The 27,992-nt window shown below is 40.7% G+C and overlaps 1 protein-coding gene across 1 annotated transcript; it reads right to left on the reverse strand.

Moving 5' to 3' along the window:
* Positions 1-18,716: 18,716 nt before the first annotated feature.
* LOC115267476 (phenoloxidase 2-like) lies at positions 18,717-27,572 on the reverse strand. Its single transcript, XM_062852586.1, has 4 exons — positions 26,987-27,572; positions 25,840-26,923; positions 19,523-19,781; positions 18,717-19,411 (listed from the first exon to the last, which is right to left on the reverse strand). Exons 1-4 carry the CDS (start codon positions 27,509-27,511, stop codon positions 19,210-19,212), a joined length of 2,070 nt encoding a protein of 689 aa, XP_062708570.1. The 5' UTR covers positions 27,512-27,572; the 3' UTR covers positions 18,717-19,209.
* Positions 27,573-27,992: the final 420 nt, after the last annotated feature.

Consider the following 27,992-nt stretch of genomic DNA (forward strand, 5'->3'; position numbering starts at 1 on the left):
AAAACACGTAAATTCTAGCAGAAGCTTAACGCATTCCGTGAAGGCTTCGTGTCGAGAGCCAAAATGTGCAGGGATAAATAGCAGAGCATCTTGACGCATATTATTGCTAAAACATTTGGAACGGTGGCAGAATTGTCAGAACCCACCTGACACGTGAAGTACACTGCAAAAACTGCAAATATTTATTCTATGTGAAAATTCACATCGATCCAATTGACGTTCCCACACATACATTTTATAATTTAAAATATGATCAACATATTTGTTGTCCATGCTTTAGATTAGTTTCACAAATAGTTGTTATGTGTTAACACCCATAGCAAAAATATATGTGTGTACACACATAATAACAATGCATGGCGTCTGTGTCAGCCGTCCGCGAAGTGCAAAGTGAAAATAATGGCGACTGAAAGGCGTTTACAGAAAAAAGGTGCTGCAAGAGTTGCAACTCTCAGTGAAGTTATTGTACCAAAATTATAGCGGCTATATGCACTGGAGCATGGAAAAGTCGTCCTCAATCGCTTGAAATGGAAAACTCATTGGAAACTCGGGGATTTTCAAGAGTTTTTACAGTTTGAAGCATCACTCGGAGCCGGAGCTGCAAAGTTGACCGATTGGTCACTCACTGGGTGGTTAACAAACAATCAACCATAATTTCCGTGCATTACTATGTTTGGCTCTTTTCAAATGAGCTCTTGGCTTTGCTTTAAAATCAATTATACAGTTTTATGGATCAAACTTGGAACATTAATCCCCGGTAAAACTTCTATTCTCTCATATAAAAACCATTTGAGCACATCTATTGATTATATTTGTTATTCTGTATTGTTTTTATGTGTGATCACACATCAGAACGATAAATACAAAAAAACAGTTCGTTATGTGTGTCACACATAAACAGTATTTGTCTAGACAAATTGCAAAAATATATGTGTTCGAAATATGAAATAAATATTTGCAGTTTTTGCAGTGTAGCAAAAGTCGGACTGAAGGTGACCGCGTCAAAAACTATGTAATGCTGGCTGACGGAACCGCGAACGCCAGTGCAAGCCTTAAGATCAGTGTTAAGATATGACGAAGACACTTTCGAGGTGGAGGAAGATTTTGTCTACCTGGGATCCTTACTAACGGCGGACAACAACGTTAGCCGTGAAATACGAAGGCGCATCAAAACTATTCTCCTTCGCACCATGTACAAAACGCTGATAGAACCGGTGATTCTCTACGGGCACGGTGAGACCTGGACTATGCTGGAGGAAGACATGTGAGCACTCGAAGTTTTCGAACCTCGGGTTCTTAGGACCATCTTTGGTGGTGTACAGGAGAAAGGTGTGTGGCGGCGAATTCGTAACATAACATTCGGAAGGTCGCAAAAGCTGGAAGAATACGATGGGCAGAGCTTGTTATGAGAATTCCGGACAACAACCCTGCAAAGCGGGTGTTCATAAGACATCCGGATGGTATAAGAAGACCTGGAGGGCAGCGTACAAGATGGGCGGACCAGGTGCAGAACGATCTGGCCTAGGATGGAGGACTGTAGCCACGAACCGAGTGTTGTGGCGCGGAATTATTTATTCAGTTTTGTTGTAATAACGATGTATTACTTAACATAAACAATCAACTTTTTCTAGTGTTATGATTTTTTCCATACATTTTTGCATTAAGAAAAGTGATTTTTTTGGAAAAAAAATGGCCCCGTTTGAAAACTAAAAACATTTTTTAATATTCTGATCGTTCAAGGACACATAGGTAAATAGGAAAACTAAAAAAAATGGTTTTGGAAAAACATAATTCCGAGATAATCGCGTTTAAAGTTTCAAGTTTGCACAACGCGCCCATAAGGAAACGAGGCGCAAAACGATATATCTTTGCTTGTACTGCTTGAATCTCTATGAAAATTTGACACAGCCTTCCTCAAAACCCATACTTTTAGATAAAAGAATAAAAAAAAATGATTTTGTGCTCGACTTCAACATGTATAACCCCTTAAGCAGATCATTCTAAAGCTTGGATTTTGATCACTGCTGGAATAACTCCCAACACTACATACATAGATAAAAAAAAGGAAAATGGGTACCTACATTTGATATATCAGGTAGTTCGACTCCAGAGGCACACTCTCCACCATTTGGGGAAATAAGGAACCGTCCAAAAATTATGTAGGCTCTCTTTTGACCATCTCATCCCTTCTCATAAATTTAGTCCATACAAAAAATGATTTTTTTTTTAAACTGTAACTACAGAGACTTACAGGACTCACGCAGCCACAGTGGCTCCCAGCTACTCCCGGACAAGCTCAGTAACATGAAACCCCTCTATCTGAGTCTCAGGGCCGGCATGCTACTTGATAATCGGAGGGGCTTCGCAAAAACGTATGAAAATGAAAAGGAAATTTCACATCTATATATATAAAAATGAGTTTGAAGTCCCTTTGAGGCAATAAAGGTCACGAACGGCTGAACTGATCAGCATGACTCTTGCACGGTTCGATTCGTATTTGTGGTGGCTGTGTTTATATGTAATAAAAAGTAACGAAAATCAACTAAAGAGTAGAACAACTGTGAAAGTAATGATTTTTCATGAATCGAGAAGAAATTCAACAGGATCGAAATGAAACCAATCTAGAGTGCTGTGCTAAAATGACCTCCACAGTTGTCAAACCACTTCAACCTGGCAAGACAAAGTTTGCCGGGACAGCTAGTTTCTAATATTTATTCGAAAACCTAGTGTGGCGTGTGGGTATAGGTACATAGCTGTGTGTCGTGTAAGCGAGACTATTTGACTATGCCTAGGCACTGTACTGTACTCACTCTTGCTGCGAACTATCGTCTCGTCGCTGTTGGGCCACACGGCTGTTGGGCTCGGAAGCCATCTTGACTCCCGACCGCCATGTGTTGACCGTTTTTTTGAAACAGATACAAGGTCCTAAATAAAGGAATTAGAGGTTTCCGTCAGGGTGGTCATCAGGCGAATACCAGACCTAATTACCTGAACTTAGGCAGATCCCTTATTCAGCCCCTACGTAGGGGGGTGGCGGGCACTAAGGGGATTCAGGTGGCCAAAAATCGAAAATTAACTTTATTCAATTTGAGATTAAGGTTCGGTAGTTGGAAGTAGACTGGGGTCTCCAGTTAGCCTAGTGGTTAAGGCTATGGATCGCCAATCCGGAGACGGCGGGTTCGATTCCCGTTCCGGTCGGGAAAATTTTCTCTACACCCTAGGCATAGTGTATCATTGTACTTGCCACGCAATATACAAATTCATGCAATGGCAGGCAAAGAAAGCCCTTCAATTAATAACCGTGGAAGTGCTCAAAGAACACTAAGTTGAAGCGAGGCAGGCCAAGTCCCATTGGGGACGTAGAGCCACATGGAAGATGGAAGAAGTTGGAAGTAGACCACTTGGACCAGTAAACCCTAGAATATTAGTTTACTAATCCCTATACTTATCGAGATATTGGCAGCAGAATGAGACCATTGCAAATTTTTGGTAAAATTAATGAAATGTTCAACTTTGCATATCTTCGGCTTAAATAAAAAATGTCAAACTTTCAAAGTAGTTTCTAAAAGCTTGCTTATAAACCTTTTGAATGACGTATCAGACGTAGAAATGTAGGACGTAGAAATAGGGCCCATATAGCCGAGGCAGTAAACGCACGGGTATTCAGCATGACCATGTTGAGGGTGACGGGTTCGATTCCCGGTCGGTCCAGGATCTTTTCGTAAAGGAAATTTCCTTGACTTCCTTGGGCATAGAGTATCTTCGTGCCTGCCACACGATATACACATGCAAAATGGTCATTGGCAGAGGAAGCTCTCAGTTAATAACTGTGTAAAGCTGTGTAAAGCTGAGAAGCAGGCTTTGTCCCAATGAGGACGTTACGCCAAGAAGAGAGAGAGACGTAGAAATGTTGATTGTAAAACTTTTAAATGATGCCACATCAAAAAAATTAAAAATTTCCCATACAAATCGTTCCATACAAAATAAGTTTCGCTGAATTTCGCTTCGGGACTATTTCTATGTCTTTGTTTAGGATCCCTGGGAGGCATTGAAATCAAATTTGGCTGCTACTAGCTGCTTTTCTGCAATTCCAATCATGTTGTCGGCGATGATTGAGATATTGCTTTATAAAATCACTGGAGTGTCCATTTCCCGGCCACTTTTCTTGTCCCGGGATTCGAGACAAAATACTTAGCCAATCCCGGGAAATCCCGGGATCCCGGGATTTTTCAAAATTTTAATAAAAACCCAGAAAAATGTTTTCTTTTACTCTTGTGCAGTTCAAGTATTATTTTTTTGAATAGTTATGATTTTATTTTGTTTCCAAAACAAGAAGTAATATAACGAGAATCAAAATTATCAGCATGATGCTCACCAAGAAATATTTGTTTTAACTCCCAAATATGTAGTTGATTTATTGCAAGGTGAAAATCTACAAGTTTTCAATAGTTTGAGTGGAATAAGCATCATAATCTATCTAATATCGATACGGATGATGTTTGTATTTTTGATGCATTGTAAAAATTGCATCTGTTGAGCCTTATTACAAGTTCAGGAAATCTTTCAAACTTCAGGAAATGAGTTCAAACTCATTACAAATATTTCAATACAGAAGTTTGGATTTTTTTTCAATTCATGCGCGTATGAAGTGCGTTCACGGGAGGAATAAAATCATTTATTTTTGTATTGCGAACTCAAATTTTTCTAAATGAACAGCCTCTCTAAAAAAATATTTTTTCGAATAATGCTTCGAAATGCTGTACTTGTAATTCATTGCGGTTTTTGGATAATTTCAAAGATGTTGTAGTACTTAATTTTAAGATTCATGAATTTCCTGAAGAAAAAAAAACCGATTCATTAATATAATATAGTACAAGTTTGGAATCAGGTTCCCAAATATTATATTGGGGCTATGTCCAGATAGCTCTTGCAATCACTGAATAAACCAGAAAGATAGAAAATTTAAATTTGGTAAATGCATTACATAAAATCAAGGTTTTTATGTTTTTTTTTTTCAAGTAAAACCTAGTGTCCAAAGCCCGATGGTAGTGCGTGCATGTGAAAAAAACGATCCGATTTCAAAAGTGAAAATAATGTTTTGCAATGATGTTTGGCAATTATAGCTACAAATGATCTTTATCCCGGGAATCCCGGAATGGTCGGGATTTCTAAAACTATATCCCGGGATTCGGGAATTCCCGAAATCATCCAAATCCCGAGAATTCTTGTCCCGGGATGTCCCGGGAAGGACACTATAAAAATCACCCCATTGTCCGTATGAAGTTGATCATCAATATTAACTTCTTTTCTCGATCAGCCTAGATAATTGTGTAGTATTGTCTCAATTGGTAGCGGTAGCGATTGTCTCAATTGGCTAAGAATAACACTACGGACCGCCTGTTCCGGTGGTAAGAATCCACCAACAGGTGACCCCTAATTCATGGTGTGATGCGGCTTTATGCTTACCGTGCCTAGGAATGAATGGCTAGGGGGGTCCAATAAAAACCTAACCGCTAACGGAGCCTGTGGAGTACCAGGGCGCCCTCCACAGTATGTAGCCCTTACTGCGCTAACCGGAGCAATGGTGCAGTGGACCTTGTGTTTCTCCGAGACAATCAGCTGCCCTTCTTTAGTCTCACTTGAGGCTAAATAAGGGCGGGATTATGAAGATGTTGTTAATTAGTTTAAATTTTCACCTATATGGTTTCGCATTATGCGATTTACACAGTGTATTCTGTGTATCCTCGCCTTTGGCGTTTTCCAATCGATACCGATTTGGTTTTATTGTTGCTGTTCTTTGTTGTGCTGTTGTTGCGAAGAGTTTAATCTTACCTAGTTTGGGTAGTGGCTACGGTTAGGATAGCTCAGATCAAGCTTCAGCATAAAAGAACAGCAACGATCAGGCTTTGCAGACTTATGCAAAATGGTACAGCCCAAGTGGCCTTGGTACAAGAACCTTACTTTCGTAAGGGAAATTTCTATCTAGGAAACCTTGTGAACCCGGTGTTTGCCACTTTCAGTAAACATGAAATGGCAAACTCGCGTGTCATGCCTCGAGCCTGTTTGCTTGTCAACAACGCAATAGTTGCTACACTCATCTCTGAACTAACCACCAGAGATGCATGTGCTATCACAATTGATGTATCTGTTGAAAACCTCAACAGGAAATACGTCTATTGTTCTGTGTATTTACCGCATGATGAACCATCCCCTACGGATGTTTTCAAACAAGTCATCGCATACTGCACTTCAAAAGGCCTTCCGCTAATTGTTGGCAGTGATGCGGGCAGCTCAGACATTAACTTGAGAGGCTCCAGTTTGATGGAGTACTTAAGTAGTACAGATCTTGCAATAAAATCGCCCAACCTTCATGGTATCTGCTAGAGAGGAAGTGTTAGATATAACACTTTGCTCTAGCAGAATTAGTCACGAGCTGATCAATTGGCATGTGTCAGATGAAGAATCTTTATCTGACCATCGCTATATCTTTTTTGAACATATAAATGTTACCTCGCAAACATTGCGTTTCAGGAATCCTCGGTCAACAAACTGGGATCTTTATACTGATTTGGTTGCAGCCAAATTTCATGGATATTCACCATCCATTGACACTCCAAGTGATTTAGATGATGCCGTTGATACTACAACGACCTTCATCATGGAAGCTTTTGAAGAAGCATGCCCTCTACGGTCTGTGAAGATCACAAGAGGAACCCCTTGGTGGAACTCTGATCTGGCGAAACTCAGGAAACAATGTAGAAAGAGTTGGAACAGACGACGTTCGGCTGGTTCGGAGGCTTTCAGGTCGGCTCGCAAGGCATACAGGAAAGCTCTTCGGTCTGCTGAACAATCCGGCTGGAAAAACCTTTGTACAAATGTTTCCAGCTTGAGTGAAGTCAGTCGGTTAAACAAAATCCTTGCGAAATCTAAGGTTTTCCGGGTGAACGAACTTCGTTTGCCAAATGGCGATCTGACTTCCTCTGACGAGGAAGTTCTGGAATGCTTATTCAGCATACACTTCCCTGGATGTGTGGATATTACATCTTCGGATGATCCTGATGTCTTTTCTTGTAGTTATGATTCTTTAGCTTCGGCTCGGAGTATTGTAACTATAGAACCGATTGAGTGGGCTCTTAATAGCTTTGCTCCTTTCAAATCTCCTGGGGCAGATGGGATTTATCCTATTTTGTTTCAGAAGGGATTTGATTATTTCAAACATGTTTTGAAAAAAACTACTTGTTTGCAGTTTTGCTACTGGATATATTCCCAAATCCTGGAGGGATATTACTGTAAAGTTTATTCCGAAAGTGGGTCGTGCGTCGTATGAAGAAGCAAAGAGTTTCAGACCTATCAGTTTGACCTCTTTTCTTCTGAAATGCTTAGAACGTATTGTGGATCATCACATCCGTGATGTTCATCTGGCCAACGTGCCTCTTCATGTGAACCAACATGCCTACCAATCTGGTAAGTCCACTGTGACTCTTTTACACAAGGTTGTTTACGATATCGTTTACGCAATCTTGTTTGGAAGTTTTCTTAGATATCGAGGGTGCCTTTGACAACGTGCCTTTCGATGTCATATTGGAAGCCGCACGGAGTCATGATATATCTCCAATGATTTCCAATTGGATTCACCAAATGCTCAAAAACCGACATCTCTTCTCGACATTGCGTCTAGCAGGGATTAGGAAATTGAGTGTTTGTGGATGCCCCCAAGGGGGAGTCTTATCACCGCTTTTGTGGAATATCGTAGCAGATACGCTATTGAGGCAACTCAATAATAGCGGTTTTCCTACTTATGGTTTTGCCGACGACTACCTAACATTGTTAGTTGGTATGTGCATCAGCACCTTTTTCGACCTGATGCAAAACGCCCTTCAGGTAGTTGAGGGTTGGTGTCGCCAATATGGCCTTTCGGTTAATCCGAGTAAAACATCTATTGTTCTTTTCACGGAAAGGCGAAACCGTAATGGCGTTCGACCTTTGCGTCTCTTTGATTCTGAAATCGATGTGACTGAACAGGTAAAGTACGTTGGAGTCATTCTTGATTCCAAGCTTTCCTGGACACCTCACATTGAGTTCAGAATCAAGAAAGCTTGTATGGCCTTCGGGCAATGCCGGCGTACTTTTGGTACAACTTGGGGTCTAAAACCCAAGTATATCAAATGGATTTAAACAACTGTGGTTCGGTCAATATTGGCTTATGGATGTCTTGTGTGGTGGCAAAAGGGTGAAGTGAGAACGGTCCAATCAAAATTAGGCCATCTCCAAAGGATGTGCTTAATGGCGATTAATGGCGATGTCTGGAGCGTTCTCTTCAACTCCTACGGCAGCGCTAGAAGTTCTCTTTGACGTTGCCCCACTGCACATTCATCTCAAACAAGAAGCCGTTTCTTGCACTTACCTGTTAGGGGTACTCGGTCTACTAGAGGAAACTCCTGTGAACCGCACATCAACACACACCTCGTTGTTTCCACTTTTGATGAATTGGGACAGAATTGTCCTTGCTCCAAGTGATCTTACAATTGCTTGTAATTTTCCATATAGGACATTTTCCACGAAATTCCCTTCCCGGGAAGAGTGGACATCTGGTTATCTGGAGAAAAGTGTTTCAGATGGCATCGTATGTTACACTGATGGCTCCCTTCTTGAAGGTCGAGCAGGTGCTGGTGCTTATTCTCGTGAGCTAAGGCTGTATCAGTCTTACTCACTTGGTAGACACTGCACCGTTTTTCAGGCCGAAATCTTTGCTCTTATGTGCGGAGTGCAATCAGCACTTCAGCAGCACGTAATGGGCCAAGTAATATACAGGGGGTGGCCAAAATGTTTGGGACAGGCTACTTTTTTTCTCCCACAAAAAAATTCAACATGCTGTAACTTTTCATAGAGTGCATCAAAAAATCTCAAATTTTGACTGTTTATCAACCTGTTATATGTGCGTCATTGGTACAAATTTGGGCTCGATTGAATAATTTTTGGCGAAGTTAGAACCGTTCGAGTAAAACACTATTTTTTAGATAACTCATTTTTGAGCTGTCATGTCTCGGAAACCAGTCAACCGAATTGAATGAATTTTTTAACGTTTATCAACAATATATTGATACTTAATACAACGTTATAAAATGTAATATTTTCTCACGGCAAATTAAGTTATACCGGGTTGAAATTTTTACCCATATAGAGGAAAATAATTCAAATTTACAATACCACACAAAAATTACTAAATGTGTTCTTCCTTTAATCTAAATAGGCTCTAATATATCTGATTGAAGATAACTTGGAAACAGAAGCGGAAAATCTTTGGACATCAACACTAAAATTTATTGACATTGACGTAAAAAAATTACATTTTTTCGAGAAAAATCCAAAAAGTGTCAATCCATGATTACTTTTTTCAACGTTCAAAAAGTATCTATGTTTTAATAGTTTGTGAAGCATTTGTGTATTGTTAGTGTACGTTCAAAATTTTATTCAATTCGGTTCACTGGTTTCCAAGATATGACAGCTCAAAAACGAGTTGTCTTAAAAATAGTGTTTTACCCAAACGGTTCTCTAACTTTGCGAAAGATTAATCAATCAAGCCCAAATTTGTACCATTGGTGCACATATAACAGGTTGACAATCAGTCAAAATTTGAGATTTTTTGATGCCCTCTATGAAAAGTTATAGCATGTTGAACTTTTTTTGTGAGAGAAAAAAAGTTGCCTATCCCAAACATTTTGGCCATCCCCTGTACTTCTGTTCAGATAGCCAGGCTGCTATTAAAGCACTTGCTTCGGCCAACTCCAGAATTGGCTGATGAGTTAGCTCGCTCTGGAGCATCACATGACTTCATTGGCCCTGAGCCAGCTATTCCGATATCGAAGTGTTGGATTAAGCTTCAGATTCAAACCTGGGCTGTCACTCAACACAGACAATATTGGAATAGTTTGGAGTCATGTCGTCAAACCAAATTGTATAGTGCTGAGCCATCTCTACGGGTGGCGAAGTATCTAACTAATCTGTCTAAGCAGAATTGCAGCATGCTGGTCAAAGCATTGACTGGCCACTGCCGACTCAGCTATCACATGGCGAATATTCAGCAAGCTGATTCATGTGCCTGTGATAGCTGTGAATCCGATTATGGAACTTCGTATCATTTGATATGTAACTGTCCAGTTTTCGCGCAACTGCGTTTCCGAGTATTCGGTAAACACTTATTAAGTGAAACTGACTTCAGAAACCTGAAACTTCAGGATATTCTGTTGTTCTTAACCCGCTGTGGTAAAGAGCTATAAGCTCTCTTTCGCTTTATGCGTTATTACAGTGCCCTTTTCAGGGCGCTGTTTGAACCCATTGTGGTACGCTTGTGCGTTAGTACCCTCTTCCAGGGTATTTTTCCTATTTCCCTACCTGTCCCTATCCCCATCCAAATCCTTTTTCCTTCCTTTTCCCTCAGGTAGATGATGAAATAGGCTGTTATTTTGGCGATGGCACAAATGTCCCAAATGGAGGATAACGTGCCTCTGGAGCCGGCCTTCTGATACCTGATACCTATACTTATCGAGATATTGGCAGCAGAATAAGACCATTGCAAATTTTTGGTAAAATTAATGAAATGTTCAACTTTGCATATCTTCGGCTTAAATAAAAAATGTCAAACTTTCAAAGAAGTTTCTAAAAGCTTGCTTATAAACCTTTTGAATGACGTATCAGACCTAGAAATGTTGATTGTAAAACGTTTAAATGATGCCACATCAAAAAAAAAAAATAAAAATTTCCCATACAAATCGTTCCATACAAAAAAAAGTTTCGCTGAGTTTCGCTTCGGGACTATTTCTATGTCTTTGTTTAGGATCCCTGGGAAGCATTGAAATCAAATTTGGCTGCTACTAGCTGCTTTTCTGCAATTCCAATCATGTTGTCGGCGATAATTGAGATATTGCTTTATAAAATCACCCTATTGGCCATTAAATACCTCTGAGGAAACATTTGGTCGTCATGGCCACTTTTATCGGTAGATCAATCATAGAGCAGTCGAAATATGGTCTTGGATCTCTTAGCGAAGCGTGTTTTTACGAATTGGAATCCATTTTGTAAATAGGAACAGAAATCCTTAAACGCCTAAAAGTATGCAATGCCCTTGTAATTTCATGCTGTTTGAAACTGTCGTTTTGAAACAACCTGTTCAACATGTTTTTCATATTTTTCAGGCATAAACCCTACGAATAGGAGCAAGACATTATAAAAATGACGCGAAAATATTTTTGGCCACCTGTTTGTATGGAGCCGCCCCATAGTGGGGGGGGGCTAGGGTTACTAATTTGAGACACTGCACTTTTACCGGTCTGTACACACGGACGCCTTACCATTTTCTGGTCAATCTTCCAAAATTGAAGATGGCCGTGCCCATGAAGATCCCACTCCCTCTAATTCTTCTCAGCAGACACCATATTTGTGCGAGTTCTGATGAGTCTTTTTGGTAACGGTTTTGGTAGCTTATTTGTAGCGGCACAGTTTCTCGATAGTGTGATACCTACTGTTATTAATCACCTAAAAACGTGAATTTTCATAAAACAAATAATCATACAACAAGAAAACCTACGGATTGGAACCAACTGGTTACAAAACCTTAGACTTTGGTCACTTCTCCTCCTACTCTTAGGGCCGATTTCTTCACCTCGGCTTAACCTGTAAGCCAGGCTTACCCATACAGTTAAACCTGGCTTAACGCTTAAGCCAGGGTGAAGAAATCGCCCCTTAGAGCCTACATAGTTTATGACAGACCCTATGAAATCTTAGACCCAAATTTATTTGTAATTCTCCATCTTGGGGTATTTTCCCCTTACCCATTATAGGTATATTGCATTGTTTTAGAACCTTCAATTTCATAAAGCAGCTGATTTTTTTACGTCTTTTTGGATTTTCTGATCATCATTTTTGAAATTCGGATACCTTCTCCATTAAGGTGGCCCATACTAATATGAAAAACAAAAATTTCGAAAAATGCCAAGTCTTACCTCCTCAATCAGTTGTTTTGGACTCCCATAAGCTATGTTCAAAATTTGAGCAAAATCGGTTGAGCCTAAGGGGGCGCTCAAAACGCTTGAAGTTTGTATGGGAAAACTTGGCCAAATGTATGCAGAAATTTTAAGTTTTCGAATTTTGCCGCTAGGTAGCGCTGTAAGCGTTCAATAATCAAACCCTTTGGTATTATTGTAGGTGACTATATGCCAAACAACTTTGTCGAAGACCGCAAAGTGATCCAACGTCTGTGAAAAAAGTTATACCCTAGGAAAGGTGAGGATAAACTTTATTGTTATTTTTCCAATACATGTAAAGGAATAATATCAATAATGAAATCTCAATACTTAGCCTTACTTTGCCTAGGGTATAATTTTTTCCACAGCCGTCGGATCACTTCGCGGTCTTCGACAAAGTTCTCTGGCATATAGTCACCAACAATAATACCAAAGGGTTTGAATATTGAACGCTTACAGCGCCACCTAGCGGCAAAATTCGAAAACTTAAATTTTCTGCATACATTTGGCCAAGTTTTCCCATACAAACTTCAAGCGTTTTGAGCGCCCCCTTAGGCTCAACCGATTTTGCTCAAATTTTGAACGTAACTTCTGGGAGTCCAAAACAACTGATTGAGGAGGTAAGACTTGGTATTTTTCGAAATTTTTGTTTTTCATATAAGTGTGGGCCACCCTATTCTCCATATTGCATGTTGCATTCACAACAAAACGCGCTACCAACTTCCAGTTGGCATTTCTGAATCATCGCGACGAATCAAGCACCTACTGTTGATTGTGTTAGTGAGATCGGAGAAACGTCAGACTCCCGCCAGCAGATTGGCTGACGACGGCTCTGGCGATGATTTTACCCGCGATGGATTCAAATCGTCGCGTTCGATAAGGGGGAATACCGATAATACCAATTTATTGTACGAAAATTGCATGGTCCTAGATCCTGAATGTATTAAAAATGGCATATTTTAGGTTTAGGACTGTCATCTTGTATTTTTTCTGGTATCTTTCACTAATTCCGAAAGTATCTATATCACATGGTTTCAAATCATAAACTCCACACACTAAGATCAGCTCGGTATTTTCTCCATGTTTTTACTGAGTTCTCAACAGCAGATTTAACTCGGTACGCTCGGTTGTTTTTTTTTCGGATATTCTGTAAATGAGTTACCGAGATCAGCTAATAAATTGTCAAAAGTTACAGATGCACGGTAAAAATCTCTACTGGTGAACGGTAAATACGATTACCGAGTGTACCGAGATAAATCTGCTTGCTCAGTAAAAAGATGGAAAAAATACTGAACTCAGTGAAAAAGATACTGAGCTGGAACATCTAAATCTTACCCCACGTCTCCACTAGACAGAAATGTCTTGCCATTTTGCTGCCAGAAAGAGAAAACGTAACAGAAATGGTCAACACCACTGCTTTCCATGCAAACAGCGAGAGAACATTTCTGTCATGACACATCTGTCCAGCAAAATGGCAAGACATTTCTGTCTAGTGGAGACGTCGGGTTAGTGCCCAAGCAACACACATGTTATAATAGAGTGACGACAGCGCAAGTTTTGGTTGTATAGAAGTTTATTTTACGCAATTCTAACATTGTGTTGAAATAACGTAAAATAAACTTTTATATTCTGCTATTCTGCTATTCTGCTATTATCAACGCATCCCCTGGCTTTCGCCCATCTGCGTTGTCTTTTCACTAGGCAATACGTCTACCAATTGATGTTTATGGGCTTGCCGGACCAAGTCATGTAGCTAAGCCAAACACCCCACCTACAACTGTTGGGTAGGCACCATTGTCCCGCCCACTGGTCTTTTACAGCTAGTTGTAGGTGCATGTGTGCGTGTAAGTATTGGAGTGTGTGTGTCAGTGTTGGTGTATTGTAGGCGCCAACTCGTTCTAATCCACTCTGATAGCTAACACCCTATTGAACCATTACCCTTAAATTTGGCAATCTATGAAATAGAATGAGTTAAACGCCTGTAGAAAACAGTCAGTTAAATCAAACAAGGAATATTAGTATTAAAGCGAAGATACAACGAAGCAACGCCCCGAACCTCGAGAGCACAAACCCCAAGAACCAAATGACAGGCAGCGCCGATAAGTCGATCGACTGGCCACCATCAGTGAATAACCAATCGAGTAAACCCCCCAGCACAAACTGCCACCAGCTCTCCCGACCTGCGCCCAACAAATCCGAGGCACAGCCCAGCCTTAGCTTCACCTTAAAACCAAAATCTAGATTACAGAGTACAATACTTCCCAAGTAACCACACAGCTCGAGCCGCAAATCACGCACAACACGGCACAAATAAGACAAACACTACCACGCCCGTACAACCGAACCCGACCTAGAGTAGAGAAGGGTCTCTTTCCACTCCAACCCGGACTCAACTGCACCCACAGGGCAGCGCACCTCACCCACACCGCACTCATTCATGCATCACTGTCCGAGCCGCACGGTCACCTGGGTTGAGTCTATCTGCATGACCTCGCCCAACCCGTAACGCAGAGTTTAAGTCCCTCTCTTGCATTACAAAGTACTCCCTCTTCCCAAAAATCTGTGCGTGGTATAAATGAGATCTTAAGGCTGAAGAAATCGTCACCAATACAACCGCCAACACTGAGCACTCAATGATGTCGGCCTTATCAACGACGACCCCCTCAGTCCCAAACCCAATTATCCCACACTACCCAAGTAACCACCCTGCTGAAGCCGTAAGCACCACACGCACAAAGCACACACACCGACACGCACCACCCCACACAAACCACCAAGGCCGACCAAAAGCGGAAAGCGGTGCCACCACTGCTGAATCACGAGTTTTTCAGTATAATTCAGCAATCGTAGATCCATTCTTCGACCCTACTCAGCCCTAACGGTCCATAGCAATGCCTGTCAATATATGCGCCTCACACATGCAACCCCTACACCCTAACAGTATGGTCACTTGGGTATCCCTGGGTTTTGACATGATGGTCAGGGATCACAGCCATCAAAACGTTCCACACTTTATCAGGGCTTACGACCTGTAGACATGATGATTTCTCAATAGTTTCAAGCTCTTTCGGACCTTCCGCTATTGGAGACCATCATGGCTAGCGGTGTTAATAACGTAAAATAAACTTTTATACAACCAAAACTTGCGCTGTCGTAACTTTTATATAACATGTGTGTTACTTGGGTGTGCATGAAACAATCGCAATACTGAAAGACTGTCTTCGATTTTTTGGTCTCCATTTTGGATTCTGTAAATCTTCCCCATATCCCTTAACAAATATACATGAAAAAACTGCAAAAAAATATTGAATGCTGGATGTTCTGGTCATAATTCTTTTCTTGGACTCTGGGCATGTCCCCTGTACAAAATATATTCGTACAGCTGTAAATAAATGTATGCAATAAAAAGAAAAACAAACATCTGTAAGTGGAATTGCTGTGCAGTACTCAAGAAGGTATGATATTCAATGGCGTGATATGGCGTGAAGATGAAAGTAGCAGTTCACACCTGAACAACCTGGATAACATCGGTACGAGAAAGCGACTTTTTCAGTGCAGCAGGGGACGTGCAGTGATCCAACTACTACGCAGAACAAAGTGAAGGATGTCTTTGACCAACTCACAAAAATCAACAATTGCAGCTGGTAAGGATGATATCGCAACTGAACTCATCAAGAGGGGTTCTGAGAAGTTGATCATCGGTCAATAGTCATGATCTGTGAAACCGAACAGCCACGGAGGTGTGGAAGAATGAGGTGATGTGTCCTATCCGCCATAAGAAAGACGACCATTTGGACCTTTTTCGAGCTATCGCCAAATCATCTTCCTTCGTCTGTCAACTAAAATCATTCTGTTATGTATCGTTAGTTTTACGTGACTTTGTCAATTGAATATTTGAAATATCACGATAGCTAGGGTAAGTGTACCAGTTATCGCCATAGTGGTTCCCTATTTGGCCATAGTGGAAATTTAGAAAGTTTTCAAGCTCTGACCTACGATGAGTGTTTTAATAGCAAGAATTCAAATGTATCTTGTCACTAAAACTCTTAATACGTTGCAAAATATTGAATTATCTCATATAACCACTATTATGATAACTGGTACACTCAGCCTAACAAGCCATCGCTGTTATCAATTTTAGTAAACATGGCTTTTCTGATTTTTAATCATACTAATCTTTCCAAAGTCGATCCAGGCTGCTTCATTCCTTGTTTTGTTATTGATCTCATTTTTTTATTTGCGCAATCGCTATTCAACATGCAATACCGTAATCCGGGGTCAAATTGATCACTTTAAAACAACTTTTGCGGATAACATGAGTGACAATTCAAATATTGTCAAAAGAATTCCTGTAAAATCAGTACCCAGTGGATCTCTATGAAACCATGTGATAGAATTTTGTTCAACAAGTTTAAACTTTTAGTTAAATTAATTCAAAAATCAAAAAATTGAGGATGCCACTTTGGGGAGAAATTGATCAGTATACAATTAAGCATCGGTTAAAAAGATAAAAATCCTTATCCACTTAATTTTGCTCTTCTAAACCCGAATAACGCGTCAAAACTCTTACAACTAGTGAATTTGACACTTAAAACGCAAAATTAAATTTTGAAATTTCCCTCTTAACCCCTAAAGGTAGGCAATTTCCTTTGAAATAAGTGTTTTTTTGTTACAATAAATGACTTTTTCGTCAAAAAAAGAACTTTTTTTAACTTATTCAAATTAGAATAGCTTCTCAACTCTCCAACCAAGGCTCCACAAAAATGTTAAAACAAAAAATTTACGGGAAGTCCTGGTGGCAATCGATTGTTTAGAAGCAATGATTTCAGCTAAGTGAGAAATACATTGCAAATTCCTAAAAAAATATGGCAAAACTAACTTTTTTGTAAACAAATAAAAGTCTAAACTCATCTCTAGACATTTATGAACTATATGAGGTAAGAAGTTTGAGATCATTGCGACGCTTAGAAGTTCCTGGTATGCAATTACAATGTAGTACCCAAATGATCAATTTCGCCCCGCTGATCAATTTGACCCCGGTTTACGGTACCTATTAAAGTGGGTCAACGTTGTATGGGGAAAATAAAAAATTTGATCATCAATCAAATGTTAAGCACACACTTAAAACAGATTCTCGAGCTCGGCAGAATAAAATGCTGATTTCCATCGGCAACTCAAAAATTTGCCGATATTTCAGCAAACAAAATGCGTTTGCTGAGATTTACCACAATCAATTGCCGAAATACCAGCAAATCGTTTTAAAGTTCTGAAATTTGACAGCATTATTTTCTGGGCACATCTGCAAACACAAATAAAGCCGAAGTCAGCATAAAAGATTGCCGAGATGTCAGCATTTGTATTATGTATTGCCGAAATTTGCAAAATACAGCTGTCACTTTAGTATTCGCTATTCCATGGTAGTGGAAAAACAGCTCTTTTTATTTTTTCGTTTAACTAGCTGCAGAAGTTAATAATTCAACCGCAAAATAACGTGAATGTGTAAGAATGTGTGGCTAATTTTGTAAGTAAACTGTGTTAATAAATTTCCTCATTCATTTTAGACTTTCCAGTGGAGATTTGTGTAAAGCGGCACGTCCAAATTCCTTCAGTATGATCCTGAATCCACTTTGCAGTGTGTTGAAAAAAAGAACACTCGAACTCAGTTTCAACCCAACCAGCGTCAAATTCCATTACATGTACTAATTTGGTCATATTCAAGCCAATAAATCAACTGAAAATGGTTATACAGTGCGTTTTATGTGGGTCCGATGTTTCAGCTCATCTTTTTTACTTTTTTTTCCTTTCTTGTGACAACTATAAACAAAAAAAAAATGCCGAGATTCAGCAAACTCATTTGTGCTGTGAGTGGTTTTACTGAGCATTCAGCAATTTGATTTACTGATATGCTCGGCAAAAGTATGGAGAGCTGTCATATTTGTGATTGCCGAGATCTCAGTAAAGTGATTTTTTGCTGAGCTGGTTGCCGAGCACTCGGCGGTGCCAATCGGTTTATTCAGCTGTTGTACAGCACTAATGTTTGTTGGGCACCATCAGACGATCTGCACGTAATAACTTTTGCCACAAGTGACGGATCCACTCTACGGTCTTCGGCAAAGTTTTTTGGCATATCCTAGGCTGAACTTCAACGTCATTAGTTATTGTTCGTACAGTTGAAAATCGGAATTTTCGACACGCGAAAATCGATTTTTCTCCTAAATCGTTTGTCGGACGTACGTCGGACACAGTGCGCTGGATAGAGGACCAGGTCCGCTGTCCAGCGCACTACGTCCGACGTTAGGTTTCACGTGTGGATTTTGAGAAAAATCGATTGTCGGGTGTGGGGAAACTTCGGGTTTCAACCGCGACGACAATATATGGTTTTAGAAAAAAAAATCAATTTATGAGAAACATGCAAAAGAGCACTTTTTACCATGCCAAATTCCATACATATTTTAATCGCAATGCGGAATACGGGGACGCAACCAATTGCTCCCAAATTTTGCACAGTTGTTTTGGACACTAAAAGGAATCGATAAAGCTTTGTTCCAAAAAAACAACTTTGTTGACCCAGTCTAATACCTATGTACATGTGCATAGTATTTTGACAGCTGAAATATTCGTTTACCCGCTATTGCGGTGAAGCTCCATCTATTGCAGTTGTTGCACAAAATACGATATGTAGCCATATCTTCAAAAACATCTGTTTCAACTCTTCGCCGTCTCACGCAAACCGAAACCCGAAAAGAGAAACTCCTCCACATCATTTAGTCTAACTTTGCGGTTCTTACATTGCGGTAATGCTCGCTTCCCAACGTTTTATCGTAGCTCTCGTGTGGCTACTTTGGCTACCGTTTGTTCTCACGGCCGAAATGACATACGAAAATACTTACAACTCTTATCAACCGGGGCAGCCGATACAAATACTGGTGAACACGCTGAACAAAGTCTTCAGCGCACCTTCATCGTCGTCACCCAACGAACCCGAACGGATGCACTTCCTGCCAGCGCCAAGCTTCGACACCTGGCTGCCCATCAACGACCGGTGGGAGATCGTTCCAAACCATTTGCCGAAAACTTTCAGTGAAACAGAACAGTGATTCATAGTTGGAGTTGCAATTGTTTTTATTTGAAATCAATTACGGGTACAAAAGTAAAGAAAGTATTTTTATTATAATTGAACGAAAGAAGTCTAAGCACGAGCGATAATAGTGTTGCTGTACCGCACCCGAATGGAATTGGTCCTCATGTTCGAGTTGGGGGTGACAAAGTCGTCCAGCGTGGCGACCGTTGCAGCAACCTTGCGATCGAAGGGGAATCCCATGGCTCGACGGTCCGGGTAGAGCTTATCGCGCAAACCGCAGAACGAGTGCGCATCGTCACATGGTCCAAGCCTGGATGGTTTAGGAAATCATCGATTAGTATTTGAATAGCTCTCAACAAAACGGAGGCTATAAGATATCAAACAGATTGCCGTAGTACGGTCAATTCCTAGGAAAACTTACGTATCCGATGACTTATCCACAGCATCCTGCATGTAGTCTGTCACCATGGCAAAGATATCGAACTGAACGCCATCGCCGACGGCTCCCTTCGGTACCAACATATGCTGGGGCCAACCGCAGCCGCAGAATCGGAACTGAGCCAACGCATTCGGATCACTGGGCTGAGTGCTGGTGCCCACGGAACGGAAAGTCCGTTCGTACGGGATCGTGACGCTGGATTGGTCCGAACGGCGTACGATGGTGTTGACTCCGGGGTTCACTGAAAGAATTGTGACGAGAAATTGTGATTAGTGCAGTGTATTGAATCGTTTATGTGTTTTATTGGTTATTGAGTTGCACACTGATTTTTCATACAGGTGAAAAAAGAAATATTGTTATAGTGCAAATGAAATTAGGCTGACACAAATTTAGATTTTCTCTTATGGCACAAACCCCTCCCTCCCCTCGGAAAATTTTGATCGGAATTCAGCATTCTGGGGGGGGGGGGCACAGATAAAATATTCATGTAATTTTAAATTTTTAAGGTGAAACTAGAGTAGCCAAGAACAAATCCTTTTCAGCACTGCCAATTTGATGTGGGAAAGTAGGCCTTTTCCTGGCAGATTTGCTTGGGGCAAAACAGCCTATTACGATGAGAAATTGCAAAATAATAGTGTACGCAACAAGGTGCAGAATAAAGATGTTACAGCACGAGTCATACATTTATCCAACGAGGCTTGCAGAGTTGGATAATTACTAGAGTGGGTAAACGTTGTATGAAGAAACTTTAATTTTGATCGTATTAACCCGGAACAAAGCTTTTTTAATCTATATTAGCATCCAAAACAACTGTGCAAAATTTGGGAGCGATTGGTTGCGTCTCCGTATTCCGCATTGTGACTGAAATTTGTATAGAATTTAGTATGAGAATACTATGTAACTAATGACGTTAAAGTATAGCCTAGGATGTGCCGAAAAAGTTCGCCGAAGACCGCAAAGTGATCCGACGCTTGTAAAAAAGTTATTCGCCTGGTAGACCAAAAATTGAGATTTTATTATTGATGTTATTCCTTTACATGTTAAATGTTAAGCACCACCGGGCTATCTGTACGTAATACCTTTTTCAAAGAGTGTTGGATCACTTTACGGTCTTCGGCAAAGTTTTTCGGCATATCTTAGGCCATACTTCAACGTCATTATTTAGATCGTTTTATACAATTTCAATTTATGAGAAAAATGCAAAAAAGCACGTTTTTCCATACTAAATTCCATTCAAATTTCAATCCCAATGCGGAATACGGGGAAACAACTGATCGCTCCCAAATTTTGCACAGTTGTTTTGGACGCTAAAAGGAATCGAAAAAGATTTGTTCCGAAAAATCGAATTTGTTGACCCAGTCAAATAATTACAACGAGTGCTATAAAAATCAAATTCTGCACATAGTTGCATACCAAGTTTTTTGCAATTACATAAATTACCACTTGAGAATAGTTTTTGCCAAAACTTTTTCATCAAACTGCACACTGATATTCATGGTCATGTTGAGGAAAGTCTGATCATAGCAGATTATACTGAGTAGTTGTCAAAATTTTTTCAAACCTGCGTCCAGAAAGCATCAAAAAGTTGATCAAACTGAAAACAGTGCTGTAATGGTTCATTACGCCACGCAAATCAGTGCTATAATAAACCATTACCACACTGCTATTTTTGTGTGGGAAAGTAGGACTTTTCCTGGCAGATTTGCGTGAGCAGCCTAATTACGATGGGAAATTTCAAAAAAAAAAATCTTTCCAGTATGTAGCGCAGGGATGTACATCATTTCGTTTATCGCAGTGAAAAATGCAAAATTTTCCGTTCGATGATGTCTCCAGGAATTCCTCTTGAGTTTCGTCCATAATTAATTCGGAATTCACCCAGGAGTTCCTGATGGAGTTCCACATGAAATACGTCCTGTGATTTCCTGAAGTTTTCTAACGTGTCCTCCAGAGAGTTATCTCCGTCTATCCCTTATGATTCCTCCACAAATTACGTTGTTAAACATTCTGTCGAATGTCTGTTGCAGTTGCTCCAGAGGTTCTTGATATGATTTCACCTGCGGCTTCTCTGGAGATGTCGGTAAGATTCCCCAAAAAGATTTAATTTGCAAGATTTATTCTGTCCCAGATTTTTTGAAGGATTGATTCTTTCATTCCTCTTATAATTTTACTGAGATTCCTCTAGTAATTCCTGCAGAAAAAGCTCCAACAGATATTCCTGTTCGAGGAGTATTTGCTAAAATTCACCAGGCATTGCTGCTGGAACTTTACCAGCGCATTTTGATGGAATTTCTAAAGGATTTCCTCCTCAGATTTCGCTAGAATAATTTCCGTGAATTCTCCAGAGATTCCTTGGAAATTTCTCTCTGAGATACAGCGGTAATTGTTCCAACAATTCTTGGAAGAATTTCTCCAGGAATACCTGATAGATTTCCACCAGGAAATTTTTCAAAGTTTCTTCCAGATATTCCTGAAATATTCCAGGAATGCCTCCAAGATTTTTTATATAATTACTTCAGGAATTCTGCCTGAGTTGTTTCCATGTTCTCACTGTAACCCCTTTAGAAATTGTAACAATGATTCCTCCAGTGCTAGAATTTCTCCCGAAATTCTTGCTGGAACTCCTGAGATTTCTACAGATGTGACGTGATGTAATTATTCCACGAATTTCTTTGGGCATTTTACCTGGAATAACTGTGCTTATTGCGGTAGAAATTTTTCCGGAGATATCTCACGGATTTTTTCTAGACATTGCTGCAGGAGTTCCACCATTTATCTAGAAATTTCTGTAGGATTTTCTACAAGAGTTCTTATAGCGGTTTTATCGGGGATTCGTCCTGTCCATTTCTCAAAAAGTTCGTCCTGGTGTTTGTCAGAGCAGATTTTTCCATTACTTGGCGTTCTTACTCCCATTTACACATGAAATCGAATTCCCTTACTGCTGTCTACTGTCATGTCGTTTGGAGTTTAAAAGTAGGAATTTCAAGAATAAGTAGAAGATGTGATGGTCGTGCTGCAATGAGCTAAATAACATTACTTATACAACTTTAACACCGAAAATTCTCGTAAAACTGCGAAATAGATCGTATAACGCTTAACTGAGAAGCATCACAGAACAGAAATGTAACTTTGAACAAATTTGAAATTTCGAGGTGGAAGTCATGCTCGGCGTCGGCTAAAGCTTGACTTCCACCACCAGGTTCGCCTATGTTCAGCTATTGAACGAGCAATGGTTTTCGTAACGAAGATTCATCCCCGTGGTAGCATGCTTGGTTCCAGGAAAGATATTATATCATATAAATTATTCTATAAATCTCGCTTATTATTTAAATAGCAAAAAGTTGGAACCATAAAAAGTAAGGGCTTCAGGTGCGTTACATGGGGTCCGACGAGGTTTTAGAGGGAGTTTTGAGGCATATCAAGAAACTGCAGAGGGGTGTTTGGGGGTTTTGGAGGGGCTCAGATAAGTTACAAGAAGGGATTTCAGGGAGTTCTGGACAATTTCTAGCGGGCTAAGGAATTATTACAGAGGGGCGTTTCCGAGGGTTCCGTTCCGGAGAGTCTCAGGTGCGATACCCTCTGGAACTCACAGTAACCCTCCGAAACTTTTGAAAACGCCTAAGTAACGCCTCTGTAATGTCTCTGAAACTCGCCGAAAATCCCCTGAAACTTCCTGAACTGCATCCGAAACCCCCGAAAACGCCTATTTAACGCCTATGTAACTTCTGTGAAACTCATAAAAAATCCTCTGAAACTTCCTGAAATGCCTCTGAAATGCCTCCGAAATCCCCCTCCTCGAAACCCATGTAACGCCCTGAAGCATCCTGGAACCCCCTAAAATGCCTCTGGACTAGGCCGTCCCATATTTTGCAAAAATTGGAAATGTTATAAGTTCGTTTGTGGAAAATGATCGTTTTAGCTAAGAAATGATCGTGTCAAAATTTGAAATTCGTATCTCAAGGCTAAGTGGTCCCTCAAAAGACCTAAAGTTGTCTAAAATTGTATGAGACCAAAAAAAACATGATTCCGACAAAAAAATGCGCTATTATACTGAAACCGGTGATTTTAGGTCCCAAAGGACCAAAAATGTGCTTAGATTTGCGATATCTCTACTCGTTTCCGAGTTATTGACAAAAAAAAACAACCGAAAATTCAGAATTTTTGACCATTTTTTTTAGATTTCGAAGGAAACTTACCCTATTTTGTTCAATAACTCAAAAAAGAGTGGAGATATCGCAATTCTAAGCACATTTGCCGCTCTTTAAGGCCCTAAAATCAACGGTTTTAGTAGAATAGCATATTTTTATGTCGAAAAAAATTTCATGTTTTTTTGGTCCCATACCATTTTTGACAACTTTAAGCCCCTTGAGGGACCACTTAGCCTTGACATACGGACTTCAAATTTTGACACGATCATTTCTTAGCTTAAACGATCATTTTTCACTAACGAACTTATAACATTTCCAATTTTTGCAAAATAAGGGACGGCCTACTCTGGGCCCTCCCTGAAACGCCCTGAAACGCCCCTGAAACGTCCCTAGAAGCCCCCTGAGACTAGAACCCCTGAAACCTTTTAGCATCTATACCGTAGCTTGACATTTTTACGCGATTTTTCATAACAATTCGGTTTTTACGACGTTTTATTGAAATATGTAACGCGTTTTTTTTTTTCAATACCATTGTGAAATTTCTGTATATTTTTTCTTTGCGTATATTATAGTATTGATTCCCTATGCTGTGGATTGTATCGTAACAACACACACAAACAAACGTCTCACTCTCCTCACTCTCTTTCCATTTTATTGGATTATTCAAATATTCTTTAGTACGCATCGTTTTCGCTCCTATTTGACGTTTGCTCGCTATTGCCATCTACTCAGTTAGTTTGTGGAACACATAATTAGCATTAGGCGATGATTTTAATCGCATTTTGTTCCAAATAATGTGTCTGATTGTCAGGAATTTAAAAAATAAATATATAATATTCCGCCCCCATGCCAGCGCAGTTAGCTTGATGATCTTGCCGAGGCGGCAGGTCATATTATCAACCTCAACAAGATCATAAACCGTTGGATGTCAACGCAGTCAACCCTTCCAGTTTTACGGTAGCTTGGCGAACAGTTAAGAATGCTTGAAGCTTTCAATATCTTTGGAGATTGGCATAGGTACACGGATCAAGAAGGCGAGGGCTGCTCTTGCGAGTTTAAGAAATGTACGTTTAGTCGACGCACCAAACGAATTATCCACTCAAACGTGAAATCTGTGCTGCTAGTGAAACCTGGTGTGTATCAGAGGAGCACACTCAACGACTGCAGGTCTTCATCAATAGATGCCTGCGGTATAAAATTCGTACATGGTGGCCTCACAATTGGATCTCCAACGTGCAGCTCCACCGTCGATGTCATCAAAATGCGATAGCAACAGAATTTCGAGAGCAAAAGTGGAGGTGAACCCACCACACGCTACGCAGAAGCGGGAAGGAAATCTGCAAGCAAGCTTTAGATTGGAACTCTGCAGGACATTGCTGGCACAGCCTCTACAAAGAAAGTCGATAGAAATTTGACCAGACTACAGGTCCAGGCGATGGTGGCAATCGCCCAGGATGGAGATATTTCAATTCAGCCCTCTGCAACACCATGGCTGCTCAGGGTCAGGACTGAAAGTAAGCAAGTAAGCTAGCGCAGTCAACAGGCCAACTCTATTTAGAAGACCACTCAGTTAATTACAAGTTCAAATCAAGATCCATTTTAATCAATTGATCAATCAATCAGGTAACAATCCACAAGTTCAATTTACGCGACAGTCTCTAGTTCTAGTCTCTTTATTGTGTACTTCGGTCAAGATAGCTTTGTAATAAATTTCTTGATAAAGTGTATCATGGGACGAGAACCACATTTCTGTTCTGTGTAGAGAAAACCCTGTACGAAGACAAGCCTAATGAATGCATTCTTAACCCTTTCCTTCCCACGACTTTGAACGACTATCTATGCCAAAAAATCGTTTCCGAAAAAAGTGGTAGAACTAAGATTATTGCAAATTGACTAAATTTTTCGAAATCAATGAAAAAAAAAATTGTAAATCAATAGTTTTTTGATTATTTATCAATAGTTCAACTATTGAAACAAGTAGGTAGTAGTTGGGTTAACCTTATGAGGTTATAACCATATTCTAAAAATTATTGCATCATATTCATCTAATTCCTTTTGTCCGGAGTTCGTCGAAAATCAATGGTGCTCTAGAGCAACCATGGGAAGTAGAGGGTTAAGATAATAAAGCCGATTAAAATGATCGAAACTACTTACGCGTCACAGTCGAAGTGTCCATCTCCACAAAGTACGTCCTCTGTTCCTGGAACGTTAGCGGTGTGCCACGCTCGTCCACCTTGGGCGCCAACCAGATTCTCAGGGTTCCTCGTCGAACAGCACCGGTGTCGTTGTTGATCTCCACCCGGAAAGCGAATGGTGCATGTTGCAAATGAGTGAACGACGCAAACACATTACCCTCGGGTCCGAAGTCCAGACCGGAAGCCAGATCAACCTGCGACCGTTGCCAGTAGGTCAGAAGCACATTGGGTGGAGTGTTGGCGCGATTCAGCTGAACTCCAACGGAGTTGACGGTAACTCCAGGGAAAGACAAATCAGAAGAGGTGTACGGATTAAGCGAGTCCTTGAAACGGCGGAACACCTGATCGATGAATCCATGCCAGCGGTAGAAAATTGGATCACGCATAGCAGTGGTTACATCACCCATTACGCCGTAATCTTCCAGATACCGATAGTCAGGATCGTGAATGTAGGCAATGACGTTGTGTCCCATATTGTGCAGACTACCGTACAAACGCTGATTTGGAGACAAGCTTGAAGCCTCAACAATGTCTCCCAGAATATCAATTCCTTTGGTCTCATCTAACGGAATCCTATTACCCTGTGTGTCCAATACAAATCCTTGATCGATAGCTTCCAAAATACGATCGCGCCAACGTTCTAGGTCGTTAACCTGCACATTCGTATTATTGTCCACTCGATTAACATCCTGCAATGTAATATTGGCATGTCTACCAGGATATGATCGAGCATTGGAGCTACGGATCATCTTGGGGAAGTATGCCTCAGGAATCGGTTCGCGCAGATTTGTCAGACTTTTAACACGTGCCAGACGGTTGCAGAAACGTTCAATGTTGTACCGAGCAATCAACTGACTGTGCATGTAGAAAAACAGCTCTCCACGACGATCCTTTCGGACCACCGCATCGGGACCATCTCCAGGGTAGACCAAGTGCCAATGCCAGTGGTGCATGTTGACACCGATGTCTTCTCGGAAATAGGCAAGGCGTTGTTCTTCCTCGCGATCGGAAGCCGTGTAATTCGGCGGAATGTCAATCACCATCTGTTCAAAAATATGTATTTGTTAGATTGAATTCAAATATTCGGATAACACTGATTTTCTTACCCTATTAGCACGCTGAACAACTGATCCTTCTTCGCGCAACTTTGGAAACACAGATGGATCTACGAACTGATCCGGGAACAGTGAAACAATGGATGGGATGTTGACGTCCTTAGTGTCTGGGCGATGCTGGATGGCAACGGCCAGCGCATACTGGAACAGCACAGGATTCAAACGATCGCGGCTATATGTTGCCACGCTCATCAACGACTGCACATCAGGCTGGGACACGAACAGGGTGATCAACGCGGCAGCAGCGTCCCGATGTTTCGGAATAAACAGCGAGAATGCTCCGCGGCGGTCGATTCCATCGGCGAATGTGAGATCCGGTGGGGCCGTGCTACGAATGGGAATTCGTTGCTCGGCATCGCTGGAGAACCGAGACTGCAATTCAGCACCGATCGGACGATAACGGTCGGTTAGGAAATCATCTGGAACATCGATGACCGTTTTTCCGTCGTCTTTCGGGAGGAAAGTTGGCTCCAGAGGACGCTGTAACAGAGCAAGTAAGTTGCTGGCGTCGGTCATTTTTTCGCACAGGAAACACAAGAGCACTGAGTCTATTGGATGCTTGAAACGTACTGATGACGACCAGTTGCTCTGCTTTTATAGTACATAGAAATATAAACCACAACCATATCACTAACCGCAAACGCACAATTTGGTGAATGATTTTAGATTTGAGGGCAGTTCCCAAATTCATTTGAGATCCACGCTCATGTGTTCAACTTTATATCGCTGACACGTTATATGAAAATTTAAATTAATTTCACCACTATCAATTTATTCGATCATTACCAAATTAGTGTACCTACCTAAGATTTCTATTGAACCTGAACATAGCCAGATGATCACCGTTCAATTCTTAAGGGCGACTCCGTGACTGATCAGAACAATCAAACTTACACAGCAGTCCAATGAATGGACCCAGTTTGCATAATCTGAAAGTTCAAACATCAATTAAATAAATACTACCATCGACCACGTCTTTATGGTCATCACGTATAAT

Source organism: Aedes albopictus, chromosome 2, assembly GCF_035046485.1.
Source record: "Aedes albopictus strain Foshan chromosome 2, AalbF5, whole genome shotgun sequence".
In the NCBI taxonomy this organism is placed as follows: Eukaryota; Metazoa; Arthropoda; class Insecta; order Diptera; family Culicidae; genus Aedes; species Aedes albopictus.

Bases quoted from the DNA above. Each gene is read 5' to 3' on its own strand.
- LOC115267476 (XM_062852586.1), bottom strand. From the start codon at position 27,511: ATGACCGACGCCAGCAACTTACTTGCTCTGTTACAGCGTCCTCTGGAG. The intron at 26,924-26,986 runs GTAAGAAAATCA...ATTTTTGAACAG, and splicing joins TTGTTCAGCGTGCTAATAGG to ATGGTGATTGACATTCCGCC. The intron at 19,782-25,839 runs GTAAGTAGTTTC...CAATTCTTTCAG, and splicing joins GGACACTTCGACTGTGACGC to TGAACCCCGGAGTCAACACC.